At 38.6% G+C, this 12,081-nt stretch overlaps 1 protein-coding gene across 1 annotated transcript; it reads right to left on the bottom strand.

Moving 5' to 3' along the window:
• Nucleotides 1-314: 314 nt before the first annotated feature.
• Nucleotides 315-7,186, bottom strand: LOC130924139 (N-acetyllactosaminide beta-1,3-N-acetylglucosaminyltransferase 2-like). The gene is made up of 2 exons (XM_057850506.1): nt 7,031-7,186; nt 315-5,240 (listed from the first exon to the last, which is right to left on the bottom strand). The coding sequence occupies exon 2, from the start codon at nt 5,234-5,236 to the stop codon at nt 3,845-3,847; it is 1,392 nt and encodes a 463-aa protein (XP_057706489.1). The 5' UTR covers nt 5,237-5,240; nt 7,031-7,186; the 3' UTR covers nt 315-3,844.
• Between the last annotated feature and the right edge of the window lie 4,895 nt (nt 7,187-12,081).

The following is a 12,081-nucleotide window of genomic DNA, read 5'->3' on the forward strand; positions in this document are numbered from 1 at the left end:
TCCTTTGATCTCACCATCGTGTTCTCTTTCTTCAACAGTCAGGGGCACACTAAACTAAAAGTGAAGTTTAAATAAGGCAAGCCTCCTTCAAAACACTGGTTAATAATGTTCTAATCATGTGCACCTGATGTGATACACCTATTTGTGATTTTGGCCATTTTAAGTGGGATTGAATGTGGTGGTGTCCAAAACTATTCCTCAACAGAAATTGCATTTATTTAAAATTACATTTTAAAGAAAGTTATATATATATATATATATATATATATATATATATATGTATATTCAGTTGTAGTTGTTTAGTTCAATTACCGGTACCAATGCACATAGGCGTTGCAAACTATGGGGCGCTGTTTATAAAGTAGCACATGCTGAAATTGACATTTTCTCACATTTAATGCCACACAGTGTTTAAAATGTGCTGTGAAAATTTTAGAGTCCCCTTTTTTTTTTTTTTTAGCACATTTACAACATTATTTAGCAACTTAAATGTTTATTTTTAAATAGTAAGTATTAGACTTAAGTGCTTGAATCCAGAACTAAATATTTAATTTAAATCTTAAATATAAATCTTACATATATATTTAAATTAGTGATGCACGATAATGCATTTTTCAGCTGCTACCGATAATTTCCTCCTCGTTCCAACCGATAACCGATGTCAAGCCGATAATTTTATTAAAGATTTATGTAAAATTTTAAAGTATACACAAGAGAAAATATTGCTGTGCAAAAATAATATTGCTCTTTTTTTTTCAACATCAAATGTGAACAAGTAGTAGTAGTAGTAAATTCCAACATCTAAATAAAGACAGATTGTCTGACATTGTGTAATGGCAACAATTACTTACAGAGTAAATACATAAGTTGCACAAAAATGGCTTTAAAAGTATGCCATTCCTAAAGTATAACATTACTACACAGCAAAAACACAGCTCCTTAAGACTAGTTAAAGTCCCTTGTTTCCAGTGTAAATCTATTGGAAATAAGTTAAATTAACTGCCAGCACTTCAAGTATATTTCACTCAGATTTCTTGAAGTAAAATGGCCAGCTGAAAATAAGATTAACAGCCTTATTTTAAGCAATAAATTATTATACATAATCCTAAAAAAAAAAAAAACTTGTCAGAAATGTTCAATGGTTCAAAACATTATTTGAAAGCAATTTTTTCTTGATTTAGGTGAAAATGACCTTATTTTTTTAGATGTTTGGGCTTAATAAGAACAAATTGCAATATTTAGTTCAAGTAAGTGGAATAATCTGGCGCATTCAACTAGTCTTCAACACTCAAACAAGATGGAGAAAATTATTTGACTAGATTTAAGAAGAATGATCTGATTAAGACGTCATAAATTTAAAGCGTACTGAATGCATTACTGACTGGATGACTTCTTTGTGTCGTTTGGTGCATGTTACAATTATGAACTAACCACTGTGCCGTCATGATAAACATGGTTTGTTGACATCACCTGTGTAAATGTCCGTGGTAAAACTGATGTGATCGGCATGTCTTTCACGAAGAATCGTGGTCGTATAAACTGCATTATTTTTTCATCCAGGGATTTGGCTATCGGGTCATTTCGGGAATTTCCTCCCGCCTGTGCCCTTCAGTCCGCCCGGCTGCCAAATTAGCACCCGCACCAGGCCTCTGTCTTGAACCGGAGTGGCGGCGGCAGCTAAGTTCGTACCGGATATCCGCCCGCCCCGGCCAGCTCGCTGCGGCGCATTCGGTGCATGGCTCTGCTCTCATCCTCTACCCGCCTAGGGCGAGGCGGCAGCGGCCTGCCGGACCGGCGGGCTCCGTCGGAAGACAGCTACTTGTCAACTATCGATCTCGTGAGGTGTTTAGCCATAGATGGGAGTTTACCACTCGCTTTGGGCTGCATTCCCAAACCCCCCGACTCCGGGAGGACCGCAGCGTCTCTGTATCGTCACAAGCCCCGTAGCTTCCTTTATAGTTTATTTGTTAACAATAGCTTTAGCATTCATGCTAGCAGCAGCCTCATATTCGTTCCCAAAATCATTGTGATGCAGTTTTAAATGGCTGCTGGGTTAGTGCTAGTGGTGTTCAATGAGGACGCTTTCTTTAGGCCTTGAGGAACTGTTTTGTAGATGGCGAGAGCATCGTTTATTTCATTTCACACACGGGAAAAGCAACGCACGCTAGTGAGAGCGCCTCAACAGTGTGAACACTGATGTGTAACACCGCCTCATCTATGACGCCGTACTCCTAAACCCCTCCTCCCACAGGGGCTTCAGAGAGGGGAGGGGTTGAGCAGGCGGCAGTGAAGAAGTGGAGAAAACTGCTTGGTTGCGCACATTTGGAGGCTAAATCAAGTATATAATTATCGGATTGCATTATCGGTTGATTTTTTTATTATCTGTATTATCTGTGTGACGTCATAATTGCCATTATCGGCCGATAATTATCGGTAGCCGATATTATCGTGTATCTTTAATTTAAATATCTTGAATCTAAATTTTAAATCTAACTCTTAATCTCAAATCTAAATCATAAATGTAAATCATTAATATATATCTTAAATGGTTATCCTAAATCTAAATCTTAAATATATCTACAACATATATACATCTGAAACAAATGATTATAACAATATATTTGAGAGAAAAAGCATGTTATTTTGCCTCATTCAAATCTTAATATCTGAACATTTAAATTTGTAAACTAAAGTGCAATCACATTCGTAAATGAATGTAAATAAACCAATCTATTGTGATAAAACAACAAACTTGCAATAACTGCATTAACCATTTGTGACGGCCCCTGGCCGTTTAATAGTTAATTTTCTGAGGTTCTTCCAGTCAGCTGACCGTGGCCTCCACCAGCTGGCTGCTTCCCCTCCCACTGTGACGACAGCTGATCGACGCAGGACGGACCGATGACGTCGCCGCCGCTGATTGGCCAAGAAAAAGGCGCCAAGCTTCATAAACCTGCCGCTGTCAACACTCTAGGAGGTCGCATTTGACAGCATTCTGCCGCGGTCCTCCTCACCAGCTATTTGCTCGCCATTCACGCTCGTTTGCATTTGATCGCTAGTCTGATACACTCCCGCTTTTTCGGTGAGATCTTTTGTGTTTATTCGTTATTGGATCGTTTTTGTTCACCACTGTAAATAAGAGCACTGAAGCAAGTAAGGGTAAGTCGCCATTTCTGTTCAACCCGTTTTCTCCTGTTTTGTATAGAGTAGGAAGTTAGGCTAGAAGCTGTCTTTTCTTTGTTCCTTTTACATGATCAGGGTTTAGTTAGCGGGTCGGGTTTAAGTGCAGTTCCTTTTGTTTGTTGTTTTGGCCTGGGCTTACCCTGAAGTCACGCTTCGTCGGCATTCTGTACATATTCATTGCGAGTTTGATTGTGTGTAAATAAATTTGTGTCCACTCGTACATTTGTGTGGCTTGTTTTATGTTACGCCCTTCGCGAGCCGCCCTTGGCACGTAACACCATTAAAGTGAAGTCTAACTGTAACTGTAGTCTTAATACAAATCTGAATAAGGAAAACCATTGCAATAAAATAATGCAAACTGGTTAAACTTGAGAGTAGCTAAGATCTGTCATGACAGAACATCGCTTCAATGATATCTGGCGCCATCTAGCGCCGTGAATATAAAACGACCCCCTCTTTTTCAATCTTATTTGAATGCAAAAAACACCGTCTTATATTTGGGCCAATAAGGTACTTTGCATTCAAGTGAGTATGCATTAATCTAGTATTAAAAGATAACAACAAATTGTATATATTTTCCAAAAAATGTGGTATCGGTACAGTATCGGCATCGGCCGAAAAGATTTCTGTGCAGTAGTAGTCCAGATCAATAAAAAACAAGTCAAAACTTTTTTCTTTTTCCTTTTTTTTTCTTGTCAGAGCTCCTTAGTGGCTCATTCCAACACTGTTTCAGTGTCTTTGTCACATTGGCCGAGAGTTCAATTATTTGCTTTGGGCTTCGTTTATGGACCAAAAAGATGGTATGGTATGCGCAAGGTTCTTGCTCCTCCTTGTCGGGGAAGTCAAACGTGAGGAAGCCCGGATGGTGAATAGGGTTTGCGTTTAGCCGAGCCATGCACATCCCAACAAAAACATCATCGATAGGGAAGAGGTGGAGACTTGAGGAAATCTGATTGAGACGTTTGGCAAGATGGCCTGAGTACACCACACCTCCACCTCCTGCATAGGCGGGATAGAGTCCTGTGAAGAAGGTCTCTGGCACAAAGTACTTCGACTCATCAAGTCTGTTGGGAAACGCAGCATTGATAACGTCGCCGACCATGAAGTCATTCATGTTGCGTTCTGAGTGTTGCACCAGCAGCTGGTCCTGGAGGTATGTAATCATGTTTGGTATGTTGACAAAAATGTCGTCGTCACCCTTGAAGACAAAGCGAGTGTTGCTGCAGTAGTTTGAAAACCACTTCCAGAAGAGAACATCCTTCAGGGTCAGGTTGAAAAACGTGTCGTTGAAGTCCCACTGTAGAATATCGTGGTATATTCCACGTTCCATCGACAGCATGGATAGCTTTTCGTCGTTTGACCTTTTCATTTTTTTGTCTTTGCCGATCAGGAATACCCGGCGGATGTAACCTCCAACTTCGCGTTTTTCAGTGCTGTTCCTCCTGTGAGTGGCCACCCAGCCCGCTTTACCCCAGGTCTGTCGGATAGCCTGACGGTTCTCAAAGTTCTTTTCGCTTGACTTAATAGCGAGGAGAACCAGCGGTGCCATTTTCTCATCGGGTTCTCCTGCTCCACAGGTTCCACTAGGAGGCTGGAGGATGATGGGGTAGTCCCGCTGTTTCATGTGGCTTACAAAGTCTTGCATTTGCTCCGGTAGCTGCTCAAATTTTCTCTTCATTGAATCCGAGGCTGTAACCTCCAAAAAGCTACGTGTCAGAATGGAATCATAAAAATCCTTTTCATGAATGACCTGCCGGGCATTTTGGGCATCCAAGATGGGGTTAAAATGGCGGTCCAGCTTCAACTGGAGTTGGTTCCAAAAAGCTTCTTCATTTTCCTTCCAGAAAGTTGTCGGCAGAGAGGCATAATTTGTCGTTTTATAACTTCCAGAGGCCACAAAGTGAATACTTTTTTGAGTACCTTGTGTACCTTTTATGCCTGTACTATTGATGTTTGAACACACCGTGAAAGCAATGTAGATGAACAACAGGACCAAGCTGATGCACAAGCTCCCCAAGCAGATGCAAACTCGACGCCAGCGACAACCTGCCATTACTCTGCAAAAACACATGCAATACCGGATATTAGTTCTGACAATGTATTTGTCGCTAACAATGGAGGTGAGTTGGGTGTGTACTTTTGAGTGCAGCCAGAAATATTTCCTAACCACAACATAGTTTTCATAGAATGCAAATGGACACTCAAACATTCCGTTGGATTAATGATAATAATAATGTTGTTACTGATTAATTTTCAACAAAAAAAATTATTAGCATAAAGGCTGGTGGTGTGCTCGAGACCAAACTATGGAAGACCAAGACTTTACATAGTCAAGATTGAGACGAGATTAGGGGTGAAAGTGGGCGGGAACGGCCAGGAACTCAGTTCCGGTATAAGATTCAGGGCCGGAACACAGTCCGGTATACGGTGCTTTGATTCCAAAAATATGACGGCAACTGTCAAAACGTAAATATATATGTATATATATATATAAACAGCTTGTGTAGCATAATCCGTTTCCACCAATATTTATTATTTATTTTATTCGGACAGCATGAAGGTTTCCCCAGATTCTGCAGTTATTTGAGTCTGACGATGACGAGTCACATCAATGTGCGAATGCATGCAGCAAGCAAAACTCCTGGACTCATTTATCCGTTAAATTGGCTGACATACTGACAATCACCAGAGATAGTTTGCTCTGATTGGTTCAAATGTGGATGTTTTCTGAAACAGCAAAAAAAAAAAAAAAAAAAGGGCAATGCAACAGAAAATGGATAAAATCTGTAAGAGCAAGAAAAGAGTTAAGGTGGCTTATTTATCATATTTAGTTTTATTTACTCTGATGGGGAGGTTCAGAACATCTTAGCTGTCAATGTGCACTTTGGACTTATATTTGTTCATTTATGTTAGGCTATTTATTCATTTCCTTATGATTTAAAAAAGTCAATGTTTGCGCGATCTTTAAAATATATTCCATTTCATTCTGCCTAATAGAAGTAATTTGTACTTATTTTTCTGAATGTATGTTACTTATATCTTTATTATTAAAAAAATACAACAAAAAGTAAATGTTTATATCATCTTCAATTTTAATATACATCCTATGTTCTTAAGTAGTTAAAATTGAGATTTGGCATTTACAGTAGTATGTGAGGAAATGAGGGAAAATAAAAATTAGGAGATGGAGGTTGGGATTATAGCTGTTTTTGTTCACTTTTATTTTGCAAATCATTGAAAAAATACAATTTTGAAGATTTTGTATGTGTTATAGAAATTTAAAAAAAAAAAAAAAAAAATTCTGGCTCCGTGGCGACCTTCACGTCGGGGAGTACTGGAAAGAAATTCTAACCACTTTCACCCCTGGACGAGACTAAGACAAGGCCAATTATTTTGACCAAATTCTGAGTCCGCCTCACCGGCCAGACAGAAACAAGATCGACCCTTTTGGGAATTAAAAACGGCACAACATTAACACTCTCAAAATATATTCACTAGACGCGAATCATGAAAGTTACATCACTAGAAAAAACTGAATATCCCTTCCTGTTCGCTGTTTTGTCATAATAAATGAGGTATGTTGAATGATCACAAAGGGAGTATGTCAGACTCTCAATGTGAAACATTAAAACTGTTCAGACTATCCGGGCACTTAGATTTCCATTCTCCGTGTCAAACAGCTGAGCAGGACAGGTTAAAAAAAAACAAAAGAGAGAGATACTGAATATCTATCTAAACTACATTATTCTTTAAATATGCAATGTGCAAAATCCAAAAGCTATTCAACATATTATATTATATCCTATTTTTGCAAGGATAAATTCCAAATTCATTGTGTTCTGCTCACCTCTTTTGGTCCAAGACTTCTTTTTCTTCTTCTGAAACAATTTCAATGAGCTGAGACTAGTATCCCATTCCGATATGATGACTCCAGTTGAGCGTTTAAAATAATGATTTGATTTTCAATCGTTCAAAAATTTAATTAACTCACTCTACTGATGAGTGGCATTCTTCCATTTGCAGATGAGAAACAAACTGATTCCAATGTTATTTACCTGCTGGAATGTGCAAAAAAAGCTCCGCCCACTTAAAGAGGGGAAAACTTGTTGCCACATCAGGTGCAAATGAAGGCAAAATATTTCACACAGAGACAAAATGATGCTGGTGCGATACTGTATGGAGCTCTCAGCCATTTTTTGTTGTTGTTGTTGTTAAAATTGAAACACAAAAACATTTCTAAAAAATAAAAAACAGGTTCCTGCATTAAATATGTGACTAAACTAGCGTAAGTTGTTGTTGACTAGTTGTCAAAATGGTCACATTCTTCTTAAATGTCACCATCTGAAAGCCCACCCTGCGGAACCAGTCAAGCAGCTGAATAAATGTTGTCAAGCTTTGTGCAATACAGCACCAGGACCAGCGATGCCCAAAATGAAATAAATGAATGAATAAACACACAATTAAATTTAACAAACAATTAAATGTATTAAAAATTTTAAACTCTCGATACTTTTTTTTTTTTATTTAAATATTCTTTACATTTCAACATTTACAGTATGTACTAATTTGAAAAAAAAAATTGAAATACATCAAAAATTGAAACAAATAAATGTTGAAATAAATAAAAATTGAAATGTTAAATAAATACATGTCAGGATAAATACATATTGAAATAAAAGTAAATACATCCTCTAGCAAAAAGTATGGAATCACCAGTCTCGGACCAGCACTCACTCAGACATTTTATCATGTAGAACAAACTCAGATAAGAAGCTTGAAAAAAATAATGAATTAGTTCAAAAGTGCAACTCTTTAGCATTCAGAAACACTAAAAGAAATGAATAAAAAACATTGTGGTGGTCAGTAAATGTTACTTTTATCGAGCAAGTGCAGGGAAATATATATGGAATCACTCCATTCTGAGGGGAAAAAAATATAGAATCATGAGAAACAAACAAAGAAATAACAATCAAAACACATCTCTAGTATTTAGTAGCACCACCTCTGGCTTTTATGACAGCTTGCAGTCTCTGAGGCATGGACTTTGATGAGTATTCTTCATCAATTTGGTGCCAACTCACTTTGATTGCAGTTGCCGGATCATCCTTGCTGGTTGGAGCCTTGCCAAGGACCATTTTTTCCCATTTCCAACACAGGTTTTAACGACATTTTAACAACACATTTCAATTTTTCTCAAGTTGTATATTTTATTTATTTAATTATGGCACTCCTGGTCTTCAATACTTCTGAAGAAGTGTTCTTATTCGTAAAGTCACTCCTCATCAGGTTCTACCGGAATTTCAGCTGCCAGAGCGCGCCAAGTGCAAGTTTTTGAAATGTTAATTAAGGTTTGCGGTTTGCAACACAAAGAGGACGAGCTCTAGAAACCAACCTTGTTCGAACAGTGCTTTGAGAAGGATCAACATACAGTGCAGGCTGATTTTCTGAGCCACTTATCCTCACGAGGGTTAAAGGGGTGCTGGAGTCAATCCCAGCTAACTATGGGCAGTAGGCGGGTTATACCCTGAATTGGTTGCCAGCCTAGGTTGCAGCCTATCCCGGAGCCCAGGATCGAACCGTTAATCATAGAACACCCACCGTGTCGCCTATAGATAATGTATATAAATATACAGTATATAACGCAGTGAATTATGTTTCAGTGGCATCCACGGTAATCATCCATTTTGACGAGGACAGTTGGCAGTGATCATTTGTGACCATAGCAACTAGGGATGTCCCGATCGCATATTTTTGCACCCGAGTCCAAGTCACCTGATTTCGAGAATCTTCTGATACAGAGTCCTGATCTAATACCGAAAAAAAGAGTCTACTTTTTACTTGAAAAAATGTTCCAAACAGTACTTGTTTGTTTCGCTTTTTAGGGAATTTTGCAGAGTATAAAACATATTTCTGGATTATTTTATTACTTTTTTGACCTTAAAAAAAAAATATCTCAGGTAACGCTCTGAGACCCCCAATTTGGCCAAATTTCAAAATTGTCCTATATGCATGTGTGATACATCATTGGAAAACTTAAAATCTCAATTTTCTGCGGAAGAAAAAAATTTAACAGCAGGGCATTTTTAAAAACATTTTTTTACACCCCTAAACCATAACTCGAGGTGAGCGCATGAGAGAGCATAATTAAGGGACACCATGATTTTAACGAGATATTATTGCGTACTTACCTTGTTTCTATCCAAAAACTCCGTGTAGCATGACTCACCGAGTGTCTTGACACAGCTGTGACTGGCCACAGCCGGACTTTTTGAGGAATTTATGGGTGAAACACGGTAATAAAACAAAGGTCACAACGCAGAAATTGCAGACATCAAGGAGTGGTCGGGATTTTATTTTTCAAATATTTACAATTTCAACCTTTTTTTTTCCAAATTTTCTTTGTTTGAACCGACTATTAATTATCTAAAATACGGGGGGAAATGCGACAGTAACAACAACAAAAAATACAATTAGGCGATAGTTTTAAGGTAGATAGATATCGCTGACCGATTTACAGACACTATTTTTCTCATTGTGAGGTAATGTTTAAAATATGCAAGTGCTGGATTTTATAAAGTCGTTTTTTTTTAAACTAATTATTAACATTAATTAATGATTCTAAGCTAAAAATGATAGACATTTCGAATAATAAATATAATTAGTTATAGGGTTGTTCCGATCATGTTTTTTTGCTCCCGATCCGATCCCGATCGTTTTAGTTTGAGTATCTGCCCATCCCGATATTTCCCGATCCGATTGCTTTTTTTTTGCTCCCGATTCAATTCCAATCATTCCCGATAATTTTTCCCGATCATATACATTTTGGCAATGCATTACGAAAAAAATGAATAAAACTCGGACGAATATATACATTCAACATACAGTACATACAGTGCCCTGCAAAAGTATTCGGCCCCCTTGAATCTTGCAACCTTTCGCAACATTTCAGGCTTCAAACATAAAGATATGAAATTTAATTTTTTTGTCAAGAATCAACAACAAGTGGGACACAATCGTGAAGTGGAACAACATTTATTGGATAATTTAAACTTTTTTAACAAATAAAAAACCTGAAAAGTGGGGCGTACAATATTATTCGGCCCCCTTACTTTCAGTGCAGCAAACTCACTCCAGAAGTTCAATGAGGATCTCTGAATGATCCAATGTTGTCCTAAATGACCGATGATGATAAATCGAATCCACCTGTGTGTAATCAAGTCTCCGTATAAATGCAGCTGCTCTGTGATAGTCTCAGGGTTCTGTTTAAAGTGCAGAGAGCATTATGAAAACCAAGGAACACACCAGACAGGTCCGAGATACTGTTGTGGAGAAGTTTAAAGCCGGATTTGGATACAAAAAGATTTCCCAAGCTTTAAACATCTCAAGGAGCACTGTGCAAGCCATCATATTGAAATGGAAGGAGCATCAGACCACTGCAAATCTACCAAGACCCGGCCGTCCTTCCAAACTTTCTTCTCAAACAAGGAGAAAACTGATCAGAGATGCAGCCAAGAGGCCCATGATCACTCTGGATGAACTGCAGAGATCTACAGCTGAGGTGGGAGAGTCTGTCCATAGGACAACAATCAGTCGTACACTGCACAAATCTGGCCTTTATGGAAGAGTGGCAAGAAAAAAGCCATTTCTCGAAGATATCCATAAAAAGTCTCGTTTAAAGTTTGCCACAAGCCACCTGGGAGACACACCAAACATGTGGAAGAAGGTGCTCTGGTCAGATGAAACCAAAATTGAACTTTTTGGCCACAATGCAAAACGATATGTTTGGCGTAAAAGCAACACAGCTCATCACCCTGAACACACCATCCCCACTGTCAAACATGGTGGTGGCAGCATCATGGTTTGGGCCTGCTTTTATTCAGCAGGGACAGGGAAGATGGTTAAAATTGACGGGAAAATGGATGCAGCCAAATACAGGAACATTCTGGAAGAAAACCTGTTGGTATCTTCACAAGACCTGAGACTGGGACGGAGATTTATCTTCCAACAGGACACCAGAGTGGGCACTAAGAAATCTTGAGGGGGCACCCCCAATGCAGGCTTTTTTTTTACCCTCTGCATTTCTCTGGGCTTGGGACACTGTAGGACACTGGCTTGTGTCCCGTTGAGGCTGCATTAATTTTTGGGGGGGTTTATTATTATTATTATTATTTTTTTTTTTCATTCATCCATCTACTTATTCTCGCAGTCGGTGTGATGTCACGATGACGTCATCTCGCATAGCAACGTGTCGCCATTTTGAGATGGAGGCCATACAGGTAACGTTGTCTGACATTCATATATTTCAGCTATGTTTTGCATCTTTTTTTTCATAAAAACGTCTTAAAGGGCAACTGAAGACCTTTCCGGATTTTGGTGTAATTTTACGAATATAAACTTTGGACGAGTTCGTCAAAACAACCATGACATTATCAACACGTAATTGCAAGGATAATTTGCGTTTTTTTTTGTTTTTTTGCACTCCGTTAATGGTCCCTTCGCAAACCCGGAAGTGTGACGTAGGCAACAGAAGACTACCCACAGCTAGCATAGCAGCAACAACGATGTCAGTGATATTTCCACCAAAGGAAACCATTCAGGATCGCTCTTTCGTGACGCTACTGATGGCAAAGGCTCCCAGGAAAGATGAACTACAATTAATCCCTACATGTTTGAACCTGAGGCGTCAGATGACGGCGATTTACTTGACACAGCAGATGGCGTCATGACGCCAATTGACAGCTCGACACTTCACGAACATGATAGTGAGTGGTAAGCCTAAATCCAGCATCGTTTTTTTTTTTTTTTTTTTTTTATTAGAGAGAATGCGATTACATGGTAGTATATTTTTCCACGCTCTCCACATTGCTAAAACTGGATATTAGGTAATGGGACAGCTTC

Source organism: Corythoichthys intestinalis, chromosome 11, assembly GCF_030265065.1.
Source record: "Corythoichthys intestinalis isolate RoL2023-P3 chromosome 11, ASM3026506v1, whole genome shotgun sequence".
In the NCBI taxonomy this organism is placed as follows: domain Eukaryota; kingdom Metazoa; phylum Chordata; class Actinopteri; order Syngnathiformes; family Syngnathidae; genus Corythoichthys; species Corythoichthys intestinalis.